The sequence below is a fragment of the Glycine max genome, chromosome 18 (assembly GCF_000004515.6).
Source record: "Glycine max cultivar Williams 82 chromosome 18, Glycine_max_v4.0, whole genome shotgun sequence".
Taxonomy (NCBI): Eukaryota; Viridiplantae; Streptophyta; class Magnoliopsida; order Fabales; family Fabaceae; genus Glycine; species Glycine max.
In genome coordinates, this window is record NC_038254.2 from 54,177,096 (window position 1) to 54,198,344 (window position 21,249).

The 21,249-nt window shown below is 30.2% G+C and overlaps 2 protein-coding genes and 1 pseudogene across 2 annotated transcripts; 2 read left to right on the forward strand and 1 right to left on the reverse strand.

Annotated features, from left to right (window-relative positions):
- The first annotated feature begins 4,000 nt into the window (after positions 1-4,000).
- On the forward strand, positions 4,001-4,787 carry EREBP1 (ethylene-responsive element binding protein 1). Its single transcript, NM_001250872.2, has one exon. It carries the CDS (start codon positions 4,068-4,070, stop codon positions 4,674-4,676), a length of 609 nt encoding a protein of 202 aa, NP_001237801.1. The 5' UTR covers positions 4,001-4,067; the 3' UTR covers positions 4,677-4,787.
- A 3,886-nt stretch (positions 4,788-8,673) lies between these two features.
- LOC102663872 (ethylene-responsive transcription factor 1) lies at positions 8,674-9,731 on the forward strand. Its single transcript, XM_006602815.4, has one exon. It carries the CDS (start codon positions 8,913-8,915, stop codon positions 9,546-9,548), a length of 636 nt encoding a protein of 211 aa, XP_006602878.1. The 5' UTR covers positions 8,674-8,912; the 3' UTR covers positions 9,549-9,731.
- A 6,643-nt stretch (positions 9,732-16,374) lies between these two features.
- LOC100820493 (pentatricopeptide repeat-containing protein At4g19890-like) lies at positions 16,375-19,895 on the reverse strand (annotated as a pseudogene).
- Positions 19,896-21,249: the final 1,354 nt, after the last annotated feature.

A 21,249-nucleotide genomic window follows, 5' to 3' on the forward strand; every position in this document is an offset into this window, starting at 1 on the left:
TTGTGTATTACAAAGTGACACCTCCCTACATCAACTTACTACACAACAAAAGCTTATTTTCTTAGGATAATTTGATCTAGATACACAATAAAAACAAGTTTCTAGTTTATATTTTCTCTACATATATTGTGAAAACCTGTTTTCATTAAAGATATTTTTGTAAGAAAAAAAAAAACTGGGGTTAGAAGACCAAACACCGGTGCATGTGTGTGTAATTTGGTACATGATTGACCATTGAGCTGTTTATTTTATTGAAGGATGTTATTTGGGCCGAGCGTTTTGGGCTATGCAGACTAAGTTCAGGATATCTATAAATAAATAAAAAGTGGATGTTGCTAGGTGCACCAGCATTTTATTATTTTTCCAATTTTGCCCCTTATACAATCTTACGGAAGAACTTCTTCTGTAAGAGTTTTTCCTTATTGCGGAAGAACTTCTTCTGTAAGAAGTTCTTTCCTTTTATAGAAGAAGTTCTTCCGTAAGTGACCTCCAGGTTATTAGCTCAACACTCTAACCAACTGAGCTAATGAACCAATTACGTTGTAAAATAAATAATGTTGCTATACATAACATTAAAATTTCATATGTATATTTAATGCGCATGAAAATTTAAATAATAAATTTTGTGATAATTAATTTTGATATAAATCATACGGATTATTTAATCCGTATATTTTTTTAAAAATAAAAAATATTTACTATTATAAAATTTAATATATTACAAAATTTAATATATATTAAATTTTGTAATAGTAAATATTTTTATTTTTAAAAAATATACGGATTAAATAATCCGTATGATTTATATCAAAATTAATTGTCGCAAAATTTATTATTTAAATTTACATGCGCATTAAATATACATAAGAAATTTTAATGTTATGTATAACAACATTATTTATTTTACAACGTAATTGGCTCGTTAACTTAGTTGGTTTGAATTTTGCTTGAATCATTAATTTTAAATTAATTCGTCATAAATATTTAAAAAAAAATTTTAAAAAAAACTCTTACGAAAAAAAATCTTCCATAAAATTGTATAAAGAACAAAATTGATAATATGATAAAATGTTGGGTGCACCTAACAACATCCATAAAAAGTTTAAGACAAAGCTTACGTTTCAATTAAGGAATGGGTTTGTACAAGTGGGGGTTAATGAGCCGAGTTTTTTTTGTGACTGGAAATGGATTGCGTTTTATTCGAATCATCATATTCTGGAAAATTAGATAATATAGTGATTTTCTTTCCTTTAAAAATTTTAAAAAAATATTGAGTTTTTCATGTTATAACAAAAAAATAGCACTTTTAGTTTAATTCTTTATCAAATTATTTGACCAATGTAATTTTTTTTTGTTTATTTACTTTGTCTTACCATGGGTGTCTTTTTTAATTGTATTATTGATGTCGACTTTTTATAACCGATCTCTCACAAATCAAAAAAGAAAACAAGTAAAAAGAACTGAAAATTATTTTTTCTTCTAAAAAACAAAGGATCTAGTTATGGAATTGTTAAAATTAAATCTCACTATATTTTAAATTATATCTAATGATATATGTGTGGTTATAACATGTCTTGTACCAAGTTTTTAGTTGATTAATGAGATAATACTCTTGAAAATACATAATGATATATCGTATGTATTCAAATAAAACTCAGTACAACTAACGCCTGACTTATATGAATAAAATTTGACAGAGTTCTTCCCTCGTTTATTTTTTTCTTGGGTCGTTGAGAGGTTGATGATCATCTTTGTTCTATACATCATCATGATTTATTTTAAAAGGAAAGAATTTTGTTGTGTTTATAACTATATATATATATATATATATATATATATATATATATATATATATATATATATATATATATATATATATCAGACAAACTTTAGGTAGTTCTACGAAAGTGATTGCCATGTGGGTGGGCTGAAGTCTATCTGGTCACTTGCTAAAAGTTGTTATTCCCTTCATTTTTTTATAATTCATTTATCGATATGATTACGTTTTTTTATCACATATATGCATTTTTTTAATGTAACATATATTCATAGTCTAAATGTATATTCAGTCATGAGCGTGACGTATTGCGCCTGATAATAGCAAAGTTTCATCACTCAAACCCATGCCCGTTTAATATTTTAATTAATTTCTTTTATATACAATAATATTTAGCAACTTAATCCTGCCCATAAAATTTTCATTATATATGAGAGAGAATCTTGCTAAGTGGAATACAGGCTACAGCCTTTTTAACTTTAATATTTAAAAAAGTTGACATATTTGGTCTTTTTTTAATAAACAAATATCATTACAGATTTTCTAATTCCAACGGATACATGACAAGGGACCTAAAAATAAAATATTTGGATTAAGAAATAGTATTTATTACATTAAAAAGACAAAAGTCATATAATGCATACTCTTATTGGTAGTTAAAGTCATTTAACAGAAGACTAAAGTGAATTTTTTTCTCTAGTTAAAATTGAAGACAAATATAAAAAAACTTACAAAATTTCATATATTTTACTTAATCAATTAAATTAGACTCTCGCCCAGTCTAAAACGAGCCCATGAATACATATTAGAAAAATCATATCATGTTTTGCTTCTCAGTTTTTCTAATATAATATTTACAGATAGACCGGATAAAATAGAATTGAAGATAATATATTAATTAACAACGAGGCTATGGTGATCAGAGACTAGTGATGAAGGACAGCCTTTGAGTTGCTCCAAGGACAAAGGAATAATTAAATGATAAGGGTAACACTGGCTTACATTATGCCAAATTTATCTTATAACTAATAGGTTAATAAATAAATAAAAAACAGTATGTAAAAAAGAAACCTCTTTTTTCCCTACCAGGCTACCATATTATATATCCTTGTCGTTGGTTCTCTTAACATTCTCAGCTTTGAATTCTTAGGCCTTTAGCCAATCATGACCACCACATACACCTGATAGAAAACTCTATAGATAAGTATGGCCACTAATAATAGTGAAGAGTCAAATTAAGTATGCACATTAAATAAAGATCGGGAACCTAAAAGAAAAAAAAAGATTATTTTTATATACAATATTCCATCTATATGCTAGGAATATCATGAAGGGAAAAAGACAATTTTTTTAAAAAAAATACTATATAACGAATATATGTGGTAGAATTGTCATATTTTAAAACCAAATCAGCTATCCACTCATTTGATTTGGCAATAGTAGAGGCTAAGCTCACCAGAAAAGAAAGGTAAGTAATAGATCTGACAATCAGGTAATGGACATTGAAATCGAGAATTACTAGCAAACACATGATGCACTAAACTCATACAATAGGCTTATTTTAGGTAAATATTCACCTCTAAATTAATGTGATTATAATTAATCATGAGATAAAAAAACACTGGTGTAATATTTGTGCGAAATCTACTTTTTTTTTTTTAATTAAAAAGCGAAATAAATGTGCATGCTGAAGGGCTCTAACTAAGAAAAAATATAACGATAATGGTTCTAGCCAAGGGCTATATATATTAACAAAAAATATTTTAGTAAATAATTATATCAGGTCTTTAAATAAAGCTAAAGACAAATTCTCAAATATTTAAACCGGAAATAGGCTAACTTATAAATAGTTAAGTTAAATACATGGTGGGTGTTTGGTTAGTTAGATGAGGTGCATGTGACTGATGATATAATCAAAATAATTCAATATTTAACGCCATAAACTTATTGTTAAAAGCTTATACAAATAGAGTTTTGCAATTAGTAATATTTAAAGTGAACAAACAGGTGACGACAAATATTGACACTTCAAAATTCAAAATTCAATAAGCACGATGCCAAAATCTATGGAACTTTCAAAGAAGCAACCATTACAATAATATTATTATAAACCACTACAGGATGATTCTACATCGGTTAGATAAGACGTGCCACAGTAGTTATCAGAAAAATGCAATTATTTAAACAAATTTCGATGCTATATATGATACACTGCACCATATAGTTCAAGGCACACACACATTGGTGTTTCCACCAAATACAGTGAGCAAAGTTAGCTGAAAATTAAAACATGGTTTCCGCCACCGTGGATTCCGATTTTGCATTCTTGGAATCTGTTCAACAATACCTACTTGGACATGATTCCATCAATCTCATGTCTGAAACCCACCAAGCTGCATCTCATGATCCATTTTCAGACCCTAATAAATGTGATGGTGATTCAGGGAACATTGCTTTCCGAAGTGAGGATGCAACGGCTGTGGTAGCGCGTGATCATGCGCCACCAACATGGAAGCATTACAGAGGGGTGAGGCGTAGACCGTGGGGAAAGTTTGCGGCCGAGATTAGGGATCCAAAGAAGAACGGAGCTAGGGTTTGGCTTGGCACGTATGATACCGAAGAGAAGGCCGCTTTGGCATATGACAAAGCCGCTTTCAAAATGCGAGGCCAAAAGGCCAAGCTGAATTTTCCTCATCTTATTGATTCCGACAATTCCGATGAATTGTCGGAGCCAGTAATGATGACAACTTCCAAGCGAAGTTTGTTAGAAATTTCATCACCGTCGTCCTCGTGTTCAGATGATAGCTCAGAATCACAAGGGACAAAGAGGAGGAAGAGCCTGGCTGAACTACTGAATAAATTAGCCAAGAATAGAAGCCAAGTCAAGGTGGAATGTTGAAGTGGCTAGAGGAATATGCATGTTGTACAATTTGATCAATCATTAATATGAGACTTCAACGATTGTAATGTAATCTGGTGTTCATAGAATTAATGCAATTTTGTTCACCATAATATTGTGCACTTTTCAAGTTTGATGAAATTATTTGCATACTATTGGTGAAGTTCAAGTTGTGATGTTTTACAATATGGGTGATAATCAATCCTGAAACATCAATAAAACCAAGAAATCTTCATAAAAAAACGATAGAGATATCATTATGCAATTAATACTTCTTTTTTTTTTTTGGTTATCTCCACCCTCCGGTGGTTACAAAGCTATCTTCAGCAAGTGATGAAACATAGCCGACAGAGGAGATTGAGTGTACAAAAAGTAGAGGGGGAAGGTTTGGTAACATATGGTATGTATTGTTGGTGTTTGGAGGCTTAATTTGAGATTGAGTTTAAGTTGAAGAGAAGCAGGGGAAGAGGAAAGGTGATAAAAATCAACAATTAAAGAAGGAAAAAGGAAGTGATGGGAAAGAAAAAGGAAGAGAGTGGTGAGAATGAAATTAAAGGAATGCCTTTAATTTTTCCTTTTTTGATCAAGTTGGTTTGATTGAATTAGTGTGTAAATTTTCCTAATTTAAACAAATTAACGTATTTTGTTTGGCTCATATTTGCACTTCTGTTTTTAAGCCTAAACCATTTTAATTGGAGCCCACTCCTATTCTCCGGCCCCACAACCAACCCTACCTTTGCATCGCCGCCAGCTAATGAGGGGAACCCTTGTCCTTGGTTTCCTACCTACTTTCATTTCTTTAATAATTACTTTTATCAAAATAGATATGTTTACTTAATTATAGTTATTTTGCATATGCCTGACTTTGAAGTTATATATTACACACCATTCTAATTTTGATAATTATTTGTATAATTTGATATAGAATGTGATTATTATTTATCCCATCCTTGAATTATACTTAAATATTATCAAAATTATTTGTATTAAATTTTGTCAAAATTGAACAACAACAAAAAGTAATTAAAATAATTTATATTTTAATATATTTTGAAATGTTTATATTATATTGATTTTAATCTATACGAATGAGATAAAAAATAATTTTGGATTAATATAAAAATTTTTACACATGATCTATGTGAAAGAGACTTTCAGTTCAATATTGAATTTTAATAAAATATTATTCAGTTGAAATTTATAAAATAATGTAATAGTTATCTTTATACCAATGTAAATTTGATCCTTCCTTATATATGAAAAGAAATCAAATTACATCGCGCTGGTGTAATTTTGAAAATTATTATATTATTTTTATAAATTCATATAATGTAAATTTTATTGATTCAATAGTTGAATTATATCCACATATTAATCAAGATCATTTGTATCAATTTTTGTCAAAATTGAGCAATGACAAGAAGGTAATCAAATAATTCATATTTTAGTATATTTTAAAATATTTATATTAGGTTGATTTTAATATTTATAAACGAGATAACAAATAATTTTAGATTAATATATATATGATTTATGTGAAAGGATTTTTTTTAATTCGACAGTGAATATAATTTTGATTAAGAAAATATTATTTAGTTAAAAATTATAAAATAATATAATAATTATTAAAGTTACTCCACTATAATTTGATTTTCTTTAATGTTGTGTAGGATTAATTTGGACACATAATCATGAGGGCATTAATGGTGATAAACTAATAGAGTGAATAAACTTATAGAATTGAATTATAAAGTATGATTTATGATGCTTATATACAAGGTCGAACTAACTAATTTCATGTCCAAACTTTTATTTTAACTAATATGACAAAATATTCAACTAACTTTTGCATCCTCTAATAAATGGTGACCAAGGAAATAGCTTTAAACATACAATTAGAAATATATATATATATATATATATATATAATATAATATAATTTGGATTATAATCTCCTGAGTTATTCGATTGCATCAAGACCTAAAACAGTTCATCTTATGCTACTTAAAAGAAATCAATAAACAGGTATAGTAAAATGAAAAGAAAAATCATATATCAACCTAGAGAAGGTGAAGAAGAAGAGTTTTTTCTCCCAAAAAATGAAAACCCAGTACCCATTAAGTTTAGTCTGACACACTAATTAAGGTTTTGGTGCCCTCTAATTTTGGGTGTTTTTTTTTCTCGTACGTACTTCCAGCACTTAGGCGTTGCCTTCCTATAATGATTATGCTTGAAATACACTAAATAGTAAATACACCTTCAAATGAATGTTGGCCATTAAGATGGAAAAATATGACTAGAAGATTTAACTCACAATTACAATTAAGCTGACTTAAATACAGATATACGAAAACAATTTTATTATTTGAACATAAAATATTTATAGTAACGTACGTATTTGACATTAATGTACGTAGTTATTTCTATCTATCATATTTTTTTATATTAAATATACTCTCTAATATAAAAATGTAATAACTTTTTGCTGTCCCAAATTTATGTTCTCCAAACATTTTTCATACAAAAATATTTTAAGCTATATTTTATATTTTCCATATGAAGTAAAAAAAATCACACAAAAACCATCCCTGAAACGGATAGGCTAGCATGCTTTTGACCTAGCTACAATACAAACATTATTCATGTTAAGAAATTAAAGTTATTTTAAGTATGGTGTCTCCACTTTTTATTTTGTGATATATATATATATATATATATATATATATATATATATATATATATATATATATATATATATATATATATGAGAATAAAATACAAAGCAATAATATAAAATATAAGTTTAATGTTTAAATAGTAGTACTCAACTTAGCTTGCTTGTTTCCCCCAAAAAATATGAGGGTCATTTTTTTGCTTTTGGTAAGCGGGCCCAATTTCGCACTGAAACATTATGCAAAGCAGTAAATACTAAATATATAGAGGATGCTTGCTTTGATGCTAACATATCTGCTGAATATTGTACTTGAACCGTTAGCCCCTTATTTATTACTATCTCGTTACTTTCATATGTCATCTAAGGTTGTTTTTACAAATCAAGAAATATAATAATTTTTTAATTTTATTAAAATAATTGTGTGATTTTATTTTATCTTTTTTCATTTTATAATAAATGTATGTATGAGTTAATTAAAGATATGAGATAAAATAAGGATATAATTGATAAATAATAATTAATATGATCAATTTTAAATTTTACAAATATTTTTTTTTTTTCATAATCCGATAATTAAAGGCAAACGGAGTAAGTATACTTTAAAGCTTTTTTTAACGGTTGTTGGGGGAATGAATTTATTAATTTGACATTGATGTATAATATATTAAGGCGTCATACTTATCCAACCGGTTGTGCTGCAGTCATGATCGACGTCTTTTTTTTTTTTTGCTTTTTCTATATATATATATATATAAATTAATGCTAATGTCTCATTATTAGTTTTACATAGAGAATGAATTTTACCAACCCAACCATTCAATTATAATTATTGTGTCAAAATTTTTAAGAATTAAAATACATTAATAAAAAAGTTATCAAATAATTTATATTTTAAAAATATGTTATGTTGATTTTAGCTTATATGAATAGAGTATTAAATAATTTTATGTTGATATAAAATATTGTAAATATAATCTATTATTTGAAAGAAAGTGAGAATATCATTAAAAGTTATTGAATAATATAGTAATCGTGTAAATTATAATGATATAATTTGATTTATGTAGAACGAGATTAAAAAAATAGTCAATGATCTTATAAATAAACAAATTTATAATTCTGAAAATTTTAATTACTCTTATACTCATCAGTATAGGAATTTGGTTCAAGCTTTCCTCCTCTCCCAACTTCAAGAAATTAGTATATGATATTTCTTTCTATAAAAACTTCAATAATGACACATGTCTAAAAAAACTAAAACTATAATTTTTTTGCCAAGAAACAAAAGATTAAAAATTTCACTCACAGAAGCACTTCATCAAAAAAAGAAATCACAGTAATCAGGCCTTGCTATTAATTTATTTAAGAAATTTTACAAATCGCACGTGACCACAACTGGTGTCGCTCCAAAATCCATTGAACTTGCATAGAAACAACCTTTAAACGAATATTTAAGGAAATAACCTAAGTACATGGTAGCACAGTTCAAGGCTCATTAAGTTGTTTCACAGCCAGCAAGCAAACTTCAGCTCAACACCCTCGTTCCCTTTCGGCTCCAAAACATGTCATCCACAACCACGGATTCAGATTGTTCATATTTGGAACAAATTCAACAATATCTCCTTCACAATGATTCAACAATTCTAACACCACCTCAAGCTTTTCCAAGCCCTAGCCATGATAGTAGTTCGGATGCAAGTGTCCACTTTGAGCACCCTTCGGAAGCGCATGACGTGAACGCGCCACCCAAATGGAGGCGCTACCGGGGTGTGAGGCGTAGGCCATGGGGGAAGTTCGCAGCAGAGATAAGAGATCCAAAGAAAAATGGTTCTAGGGTTTGGCTCGGAACTTATGTTAACGAGGAGGAAGCAGCTTTGGCTTACGACAAAGCTGCTTTCAACATGCGTGGCCAAAAGGCTAAGCTGAATTTTCCTCACCTCATTGGCTCTGCTGTGCAGCCGGAACCACCGTGTCTGGCGGTTTCTAAGAGGAGCTTACCAGAGTCTTCTCCCCCAACATCACCATATGATAGTTGTGAGTCAAAAGGGTCTAAGAGGAGGAAGAGCCTAGTTGATTTGCTCAATAACTTAGCCAAGAACAAAAGCCAAGCCAAGGTGGTAGAAATGGCCTTGGAGGCAAATGAGGTTGAGCAATGGGTGAATGAATTGAATGATTGCACTCTATTCTGGTGCTCCTAGTGTTGTTGTGTTTTTTTTTTAAAAATTTTGTTTGTGTAGTTCCAAGTTCTTTGTTTTTTTGCTGTGCCAACAATGCAGTTCCTAAATAAGTTTGTAATAATGATTTTTGCCCACCACGGAAGAAATTCAAGTGCTGATTTTAATTTGTTAACATTAATTATGAGATAGCTATAATTAATGAAACTAAGAATGTTGACATATTTCCAAAGAACAATTTCTTTGGCTATCTGATGGTATTAGTTGAAAAACATAGTTAAGCATGGTATAATTTAATTGAGTTATGATCACTTCAAATTTGGTCGAAGAAAATATTATTACAAAATTTTATTCAAAATATAAATATTAACAGTTGCTCAATATATATATGAAATTAAAAATCATGAGATAAATGGAAATTATGATTTGTTTTCTCCTCGAGATACATAATTTTCAAGTTGAACAATTTATTTCCAAGTAGAAGACCTTCTGAGTTAGTACTACTGTATATAGTTTTAAATGTTTGTTTGAAAGAAATGGAGATTAATCATTAATTTTCTTCCATATATTGAGTTTTAAAAAGTGAAGCAACAATTGATGTGTTGGTAAGCTCCTGATTACTAGCTTGTTCGAATTTTATCTGTTTTCTATGCTAACTATAATTAAAGTTAGGTTATGATCTAGGATATCCTTGCAAATCCCTAGATTTCGGCGCAGATGACTTTTCTATTAGCTGGAGTATGCACCCAAATGACTTTTTAAATCAATGTTTTAAAATCTGATAAAAAAATTAATGTTTTAGAAGGTAGACAGTAACAACAGGGTTGTACGTGTTTAGCAGAGGAAAAAATTATATATTAATATCTCAATAAAATGATGCATTGTGATTCAAAATTTTATTAAGAGAGAGACCTACTATAAAAGATCCATAATAAAAATGTAAATTACAAGGATCAACATGAACTGTGATTAAGAGATCCTACAGTTCAATTTTCAATGGGTAAATTTAAATCAGTAATTAGTATTTCAAATCATTTTATGGCATTCCTGCGAATAATGTTTGTAATTTGTTCTTTATTATAATCAAACAAAGAGCTGTAAGCTAACAGAAATATCAAGGGTTTGCTTAAAGCATGGTGATCGAAAACAAGAATATGGTATATGTGTGGTTAAAGTCATATACATTTGAATAGCATTGACTTTGTACATTAATTTCTTTATTACCCTCGGACATAAGAATCTTTTTTTTAGACGTTGAAAATATATTTTGCTTCAAATTTTGTTCATATGGAATTCATTTTACAACTTAACAATAACCTCGAAATTTTACTTCCATGTGTCTCCGCGTGTAACCATATATATTATGTTATATAAGAGTTTTCTGTTTTCAAAACCAAGGATCCTTGATGCTTATAAATCATGACTATACATCTGAGAATACGTGTAAATTAGTCGGCTAATAATTAATTTTATATAAACAAACTCCTGATTCGAATGGATTCCCCTTCAGAAAAGTATAAAAGGAAAGGTGTGTGCGCATGTGCTGTTAGTAAGTATAAAATGCCATTGCTCTGTCCCATATATAGATGTCATCAATAACTATATATTATACTAATAACACGTGAAAATGCCCCTTTCATTTTTCTATTCAAGTTTGAAGTTCAGTTGACAGGCTCAACTGCTATATTCCAATAATTTATGCGTGTTTTTGCACATCAGAATCTGCATAACAAGATTTGATTCCTTTTGTTATTGAGGAAATTAGTGCAACGCGTCAATTATTATATTGCTAGAATTTGGTTCTCAGCCAAAAACAAAATTGTTATCTCTGGTCAATTTGATTTTAGCCTTCAACATTTAGCAACACATGCAGTAAATTAAACAAACGACGAGGGGAAGGAAAAAATACTAGCAGATCATCAATTTTTCCTTTTATACTGGAGGTGAAGGATTTATGAGAGAGGGTAAAAATTGTTTTACGTATGGTGATTCAATTTTTCTTTTTCTATTTCATAAATTTCACTTATAAAGTTTAATGCAAATTGCGCAAGAGAAACTCTTAAAAATAAAAAATATTTTAATAAATAAAACAAATCAAAATTGGCAAAATTAAACTCGTAGATTAAAGCTATTTGGAAGAGTCTTTACTTTTAAAGAGAATGGAAAGAAGAAAAAAAAACAGACTAACCACTATCTAATTTCCTTCAAGTTTGAATGAAAGTAAAAAAAAATACTACATGCATTTATCTTCTTTTTTTTTTACACAAAATTCATTTATCTTAATTTGCGTAATTCAATTACATGTTTTGGCTTATTAATCACCGTTAAAATTGCAATCATAACATTTTTTACTTTAACTGATCAATTTTTATAAGGATTTAGTGACAAGAAAACTTTATAATAGTATAAATTGAAAAACGATAGACGTTAGACTGTATATAAGAAAATAAAGTATAATTTACCTTCTCTTTATAAAGAGGGCAAAATCGTATTCGACTAAAACAACAATATTATAAATGAGATAAACACTAATTAAATCATGAGACAGAAAGTGTGTTTGCATACAATTGGGTAGAGTGTCAATCAAGTATAATCCCATGTGAAGATTGAGAGTATACTCACAAATATATAACTAGTTGGCAGCCTGACTTCCCTCACTGATCAGACCGAGTGAAATTTTACAGAATTGCAAATAATTATAGGATAAAATCGTGGTTAATGTTTGGTATTATAGTAAACAACAAACTCGTTTTACAAGAAAGCCTCTAATAAGATAAATACTTATCATATTTCTAAGATCATAGTGAGATCTCCGTCAAAAACAAGTCACACTAATTAATATATATATATATATATATATATATATATATATATATATGGTACACCTACTTAGGTCATATAATTAATTTGTATGAGATTTCAAATTTAAACTTTAATGTGTGTACAAAACACATGAGAATTTTTTGTCAAAAAAACACACACACATTAGAAATGAAATCAATTAATTAATCTTGAGTATACTAAATTCAAGGTTACTTATCCCCTATGTTAAATAGGGAAGGCTGACATTCCTATGTTAACGAAGATCTCACAAGAGTACTGCCTATACTTATTTCATAAATAGGGTTGGGATGGATCATAATACCATCTCATTCATTCCTGCAAATTAATATATTTTTTGTTATAATATTTGATACATATTTTGTCTTTGTCTTTTTTAAAGTTGGGATAAAAATTTATATTTTATTATTATTTTATTAATATCTTGTGGTGAATAAGCCCATGATTAATGATAAAAAAATATGAAAAATAATTATAACATTTAAATAATGATTATTAGTGTGAATAGCATATTACATAATGAAAAATACTGAATCCTTATGGCTACTTTAATTTGAAAAAAAATTCTAATTCTAATTTTTATAAATAATTATAAAATATCATTTTTTTTTACTTCCCTTTAAAAGTTTAAATAAAAAAAATAAAAACAGGTGTACGGATTAAAGAATCTGTGACAAAGAAAGAAAAAATGGTCCAAAACACTTATTTTATTTATTTACAAATTTTGATCGAGTTTGAGATCTAAGAAAAACCAAGTTCTTTATCCCTTAAAATAACATGAATTAATTACTATGACACACCAAGATTATCAATTATATATTCATTATTATTTGGAAATACAATTTGAAGATTTCTATAGGAAAGAAAGAAAAAAAGAGAGGCATATTCAAGGTCATTTACTACCTTTAGACCATTAATCAAGTTGGTTCATCTAAAACTCTCAATTACTTAAGGCTCGCATAAAACATTTGTTATTAATTCAGATGAAAATTTTATTATGATTGTTTTTTTAATATATTTTTTGTCATTTTTAAATAAATTCATCATTAGCATGATAATTATTATCACTTTCCAATCTTATATTGGGTGACTGTTATAATTTTCGTAATAGTTCTATCTATTAGTAATTGTATTATTGATTACTTTTTTATTCTAACTATATATTTATCCATAACTTTGTTATCTATTTAACGTTTTAACTTTTAATTGGTCTATCTCTCCCCTTTTGGAATTTTATTTGAATCTAAAAAATTTAAACTTTGGATGAAGATGAATTGAAAACATATTATTTAAATCTTGAAAAGCCTTCAAGTTTTTAATTTTGGAGAATTTTGACAATAATGATCTTGACTAATTTTTAACATCGTAGGTATTGAAAGAAGTGCGAACAATACAAATTAATATCCTATTAAAAATATTAAATTATATCAAAAGGTTATATTCTTTTTTATTTCCAAATGAATAAAAAAAGATTGCATTCTTTTATGAATGCATGCATTCTTTATAAAATATTATTAATAATATTTGACCATTGATGAAAGATGTTTTCTAAATTAAATTTATTTAATCGTATATAAAATTATCTATATTGCAAGATGATTGAATATATTAGACATCTTATTTATCGAGAATCAAGTGTTTGAATTTTTTGATGATAAAACCTTGATTAATAATTTATAATTCAAAAGGCGAAAAGGATAAACTCAAGATGGATGACTTATTTAACTAAATGTCAAAAATCCATTTTGGTTAAAATCCTAAACATGACATTGACTTACTCTATCATTCATCTCACTGAAAAGTTGGTATTAAAGAACATAAACTCTTGGTATTGAAGTTACTTTTTATTTTGCTTCATTTAAATGCTAGATGCTTTTTTATATACATATATACAACAAGGATATTATTAGCCGATAGTTGAACACTAATCCTTTTTAAGGCATAAATATTTTAAGTAAATTTTACCTCAACAATTTTTTAAAGCATACAGCCTCTCCCATCAAGTAGGCTTCAGTGATAGATATACTTGAGTGCTAAAATTAATTTTTCATTTATTTAGATGGAATGGCAGAGCCGAATGGATAGACCTATTGTTGTTAGGAAGGGCATTTCTTTCAAGTCATGCTCATGGCTAACGTTGGATTTTTCATTGTTGACTAAAACAACATCAAAGCAGAATGATACTATTATAAAAGCTCTGGCTATGTGAGGGACTAGGGAAGGTCAAACCTATTCTGAGTCTACAATATGCAACCTTGCCTTAGCGTTTTATGACGCCATGAGACCTTACATGTTGCTAAAATTGAAATGCAACAATTGTGTACTTTATCCAAAATTATCACTTTCAAGAATTATATTATATATTGATAAGTTTGCTAAGGGTCGCTAGAAGAAATAGTAATATATTGTTGACTCAAAGTTGTCCTCTACTTTTATGGATTGAACTAATTTTCTTATGTGCTTATTTGCAAGTTTGAATTAATATCTATCAATTATTAAGTTTTTTTTGCCTGTTAGTAGGTTTGTTTGCTTTAATATAAATTTTTGGTAAGCATTTAGTTGAAGAGAAACTATGAGATGTTCATAGAGTATTGAATCTGGGTACCCATTAAAAAAATCATGTTTTAGGGTCAAAATGCTGGAAGAGGTATCATTTTCATTTGATCAAGCATCTTACAAATTTTTGGCTTCGAATTTTGAAAATCACCCTTTGGGAGAACTATTGGCTTAATTGCTACATATTTAATACTCAGATTTTCAAATCCTTAATGCTTATAGGCCACAAACCTCTCCACAAAGGTTTCAGTAATCTAAATATATCACCAAAATTTTCCACAAAGGCAAAACCCTGCAGATATTATTTTAATAGAATATCAAAATCAACAAAGATAACTCTGCCTATAGTCTAGTAACAAGTCCTAAATTCTGATAATGGAGGAAAATTGTATTAGATCCTTGATAGCCAACGAAAACGAAAACTCGTCAAAACCTCAAACAAGGATCACTCACGACATATTACGACATTAATAAGCTATACAATACATGTATGTACGAGGGTGCAACTCTTGGAAGTGAAACTCAAGACTTTCTTACAAGGATAGGTTTACACCATCACAATGCCACACGTGGAATCCAAGCTGGGTGGTTAAATACGAGGGAAAACATCAAGGATTATTTCTGACTGTAAACTACTTACTAAAATCAAGTTTCATGGCATGGTTATATAACTAGTTATACTTTATGGTAGCAAGAATATTGGGCTTTAAAAGGACAACACAAAAAAAAAAGTTGTAGGAGTAAAAAAGAAAACATTAAGATGAAGATGTGGACATATAAGAAAGGATAAAATATGGGATGCATATGAGAAGATATTGGTGTGACACCTATCAAAGAGAACAAGAAAGAAAACAGTTAAGGTAGTTTGAACTTTGAACATGTGCTAAGGAAGTCACTGCAGACACCAGGGAAAAGAGTATATTACATGGTTTTTAAACTTAAAAAGAGATAGAGAGAACAAGAAGGATATTAGAAGGAATTATTAAAATGAATCTCTTGATAAATACTATACCTAAGAATGTCATCATGTAATCCATGTAGTCAATTCTACCTAGTGAAATACGACTATTGTTTGTCAAAATCAATAAGGATGACAGCATTAACTTTATATTTTCTTTGTCCATCACTCTAATCCATCTTCGTATATACAGGATTCCTGGCAAGATTGAACACAACACAAACTTACAGAAAAATTGGGTATTTCTCTCCCTTCTTGGTTATTTTCTTCTTTATTGAATAAATTTAGTTCATAAAAAAATAAAGAAAGGAAGATACAATGTCTTGCATGTTAGCACAACAGAAGTAAATAAAATAAATAAATAAAAGAATAGCAACCTGGAATGGAGGTTGTAGACACTGTAATAGCAATGCTTTTTCTTTTTTATACAAACTGTAATAGCAATGCTATAAACAACTGGGAGAAAAATACAGGAAAAAAAGAGTGCTGGTAAAATAGATGTAATATATTATAATATACTTACTCTTCACATTTGACGTTACAAGAGATTGTGATACTGTTTGAAATCCACACTCCCTATGAAGAATTTCAGCAATATCCTCCTTTACATAAGCAAATCAGCTAGCACTTTCCTTAACAAATTTGCACACTGTACACCTGCCAGCAGAAGATGGTATGTTTGTCTTGAGACTCTTGACACTGGTACAACAACAGCATGTTACTGAGTTCTAATAAACTGCCACCTGTGGTCCAGTATCAGATTACCATTAATTGAACTGGCAAAGACCATATGAACAGTCATGACATGATATCTCTCTTCATTTGTTTTTCATCTGGTAGGAGATGCTTAGATTTTAGTAGTTGTATATATTACTGTAGACCAAAATTTTTCTTCAACATTGAATCAATTTTCGTACAGAATTGTTTCTGAATTTGCAAATCAGCACTGGAGTTGAACGAAATATGGTCTTCTTATTGATAGAAAGTGAGAGGTCGTTGTGATAAAGGGTGAGCGACACTTCCATTTAAACAAGCCAAAAGAGAGCGCCATTTCCCTATAATTCAATTGAGACAGCCATTTCCTAAATACATATTGGATTCACAGGTGACAAGCCAACAAGACTTTCCACATTATCAAAGTTAACTGTCTCATGCAGGATGTAGGTAATTATAATCATCAAAAGAATAATATAATAACCTTCCCATTACTGCTTACTTCTGTTCAACCACAGATGTCCATGCTTTGACACATCTGAGTGATAGGTAAGCTCATCCAAGGAAATCTGAAACTTGTAAAAAATCATGGACAAACTTAACTTGGCTGTTGCATCTGTTGTTCCAGTTATACAAACACAAGAAATCTGAAACTTGTAAGAAATCATGGACAAACTTAACTTGGCTGTTGCATCTGTTGTTCCACTTATACAAAAACAAGAAATAAGGGAAGGAAAACAGAAAACTAAATCAAATAAGCATTAAAAATTTGAAATGAAATTCACGAGGATTTCAAACTTTCTAGAACTTGAATGGGAAGAGGCAAATGTAAGGTTACCTGATAAATTACAGAATCTGTGCCATTCATAACCCCAAATGTTGATCACATTAACATAGTAATCGAATGCAGAATTAAGTATCAAGATGCCAAAATCTCACACCATCTCCAGCAAGTATATTTTTTACCCCAATGATCCGATAACAAAATCCAACTAGTTACTGATCCAGATGTAACCAGCCTTAGAAAGCGTCAAATCACATCATTAATTTTGTTACTTAGTGACTTTGATTGCTCAATGGTTTTCCTTGTATATTCTTGCGGACAAATCAGAAATAAGAGCATACTTATAGCTTTCATAGCATCCAATCATAAATGCCGCTATTGTTACATGATTGACATTAGGGTCCATGTCTAGTAACTTATGAAAGAACGGCGCTGCCATACCTACTTTCCTCTCACTACATAGCTTCCTGACCAGGGTATTAATATTAACTGTCCAGACCCAGGGTTTCTTTTCCAGCCTTTCAAGAACAACCATAGCAGGGCAACCATCATCTATCTTGCAATATTCATAAGCCAAAGTTACTTGAGTAACTTCACATGGAGTAAGTCCCTTTTCTATCATGGCATCATGCAACCGACCAGCCTCATCCAATTTTGACTGTTTGCACAGCCCACTTATAAGAGCACCATAAGTAATAGAATCCGGAGCACAACCATGGTCACTCATCCTATGGAAAAACTTGAAAGCGAAACTCAAATTACCTTATCAGCAATAACCACATATCATCGACATGTAAGTTTTGTTCGTAGGAACAAGTCCAAATCTCACAGCTTCCTCAAAAAAATCTCACTTTCTTTCATTCTTTTTTCCCTACAGAACACTGCAATCAATGTAGTGTATGAATGAAAGTCAGGTTGAATACCACTCTTGACCATCTTATTGAACAACACCAAGGCTTGCTTAATCTCCACCTGTTTGCAATGTTATGAGAATAGTATAAGTAACTTTATCAGCTTGCAACCCATTACCAAACCCACTCTTAAGCACCTTGTAAGCCTCTTATTACAAAGGCCGTCGACAATAGCATTATAGGTACAAACATTGGGACTGGAACCTTCCTCATTCATCAACTCATACACCCTTTCAAAATTCCCCGCTTTGCAGTGCCCATCAACGAGAGTCGTGTATGTGTTCGTGTTTGGCACTAATCCCTGCTCCTTCATCCGGCTCAGCAGCATTTCAGCACGGTTCATTTTCTCATCCCTGCAATACCCACTAATCATGGCAGTATACATAAGCACATTTGGTTTATGATTCTCGCTTCGAACAAGCATAAGAAACAATCTAAACGCCTTGTCGGTCCACCTTTTCTTACACAGACCATCAATCAAAGCCGTATGAGTGTACACATTCGGCTTCCACCCTCTCCCAACCATCTCCTCCAACATCTCAAACGCCTGTTTCATGCTACCCCTCTTGCACAACCCCTCAATCATACACGTGAAGTTAATCAAATTAGGCCCCAACCCCATCTCACAAAACCTCCGAAAATACTACAACGCCCTCACAAAACCTTTCTCGCAGAACTCCCTCACTATAAACTCAACGTCGCGTTATCAACCACAAAACCCCTCTCTCAATCATCGCACCCAACCACCTATCCGCCTCCAAAACATCACCCATTTTACAATAACCAACAACCATGACCTGTAGCTGACACAATTCGATTGCACCCCTCTCGCACACATTTCACCAAACAGGTTCTCTGCATACTCAACCAAACCCATTTCAGTCACAATCTTAACGACCCAGTTCAGCGTTTTGGTACTGGGAGCCAACCCAATGCCACCATTGAACCAGCATCGGAAGCGAGTGAAGCGACAACGGTGACGACATGGTCGTGGGTTAGGGAATTGAGGTCCACGTCGAGGTGGGGCGTTGGAGGGAAAAATCTTGTGTGGTTGTGATGGTGATCGTGGTGGTAAGAATCCTATACCAGTGAGCACACGCGTGTTACCGTGAACTGCACACATGATGATGATGATGATGTGGTGTGGGTGATTGTTTTTGTGCGGAGGATGAAGAGTGAGGTGAATTTGTGTGGAGAAGCATGAGTAATGAGAATGACATAGGACAACATGAAAAGAGTGTTCACTGCAACTCTGCAAATTTAAAGCCAAGTGTGGTGATTGAGGCCTCACAACGAAGCAGTGTGCTCTAGTCTTTAAACTCGTAAATGTCTCGTTTTTTAAATTTTGTTACATGAATTCTATGTAAACGACGAAGGTAAAAGAAAAAAGGTCAAAGTAAATTATTTGATAAGCACTTTTAATTTTAAAATTAATCACCAATAAATTTCAGCTTTCTCATCCCGTGAGAATCCTATTGTATTAGCATTCAAAATTGAACTAAAGGTTAAGGAACAATTAGAGATATTCACATATACCAGTGAAATTCTTAAATTTATGATAGACAACAAACCCAAAAATTGGGGACTTGAAGACTATTAAATACCATCCTAGTCTCAATTGACAAAAAATAATTTATGAGAAATCATTGTGAATTGAAAAAAAAAATTAAAAATTATATTAAATTTCATCAAGTTTTCTGACAAAAAATAGTAATTAACAAACAATACCATAATTACAAAAGAAAAAATATATATATATTTACTTTTGAAATATTCAATCTAAATATACAAACATTCCATGCACCTCGTCAAATGATAAAAAAAAAAGTTGCATGCACGTCGAGAATTGCAAAAAAAAAAATTAAAAATATCAATACATGACGGGTTATCATGAAGTTGTGACCTAATTTGAAAGTTTTTTTCACAATTGCAATGTTGCCAAAATTTGCTATTTCATTACCAAAAGCAAAAGCAAAATTTGCTCTTTAATGTGATTTCTCACAATTAATTTAAAGTTACGAGTTGTAACTTTTGTGTCTTTGATTAATTTAACGTGATTTATTACCTTCTCCTTGCATTTCCAAACACTTAAGAGGCGTGGTCTCGTTCGGGGAATAAAGGGAAGCCTCCTTTCCCATCCTATTGGTCAGTCACATTCACAGTAGTTTTAGATGTTATTTAACGCCACATGAATTTGTTTATGTTTGAGCAACAACAACAAACACTTGTTCAATGGCGTTTCTTGGACATTATAAATGCCTTTTCTAAAAAAACACTTGTTTAGCAACCTCCTCAGTATAACGAGTTTAAGCTTGCATGGTGCCGTAGCATCCAATGATCATAAAGTAGTTTGCAATGGAATAATTTGAGACTATCTAGATGCTCCCCTGTGGGTCTTCTCTCATAACATGGCTCATACTTTGTGATCATGGTGTAATTATGGGTCATTTTTCTTGGTTTTTAGTTGATTCTCTGAAGGAATTAAGTTACTTAAACTCATTATGGGTCAATTTTGAATTATATATAATGAATTTTGTTGCTCCAGTCATGGTAGTGAATTATTATGATATATTTTACAAATCTAATCAAGTTACAGATATATTTGAGAAAAGAGGTTTATTCATAAACAATATGATTTATATTTCTAAGGAAACTCAAGTCTGGATTCAAATCCAATTGCTTGCTGATCATTCTTAATTATCCACTTTTGTTATATTTTTTAGTTTGAGTTTTTAGCCTCATTTTATATATATAAAATTCATAATTTAGAGAGTCATCATTACCTTCTTAATTAAATATTCTCACTATGATACTTTTTCACTCTTGATATGTATTTGGTATATTATCTTACATCAATCACAAAATTTTTCTCTTATGTCAAATTAAATCACATTTGTTTCCCCTTACCTATTATCTCTTTCAATTTACTTTTCTTTAATTAACTCTATCTTTAAATTGAAT

Coding starts and splice junctions, on each gene's coding strand:
- EREBP1 (NM_001250872.2), top strand. CDS start 4,068: ATGGTTTCCGCCACCGTGGATTCCGATTTTGCATTCTTGGAATCTGTT.
- LOC102663872 (XM_006602815.4), top strand. CDS start 8,913: ATGTCATCCACAACCACGGATTCAGATTGTTCATATTTGGAACAAATT.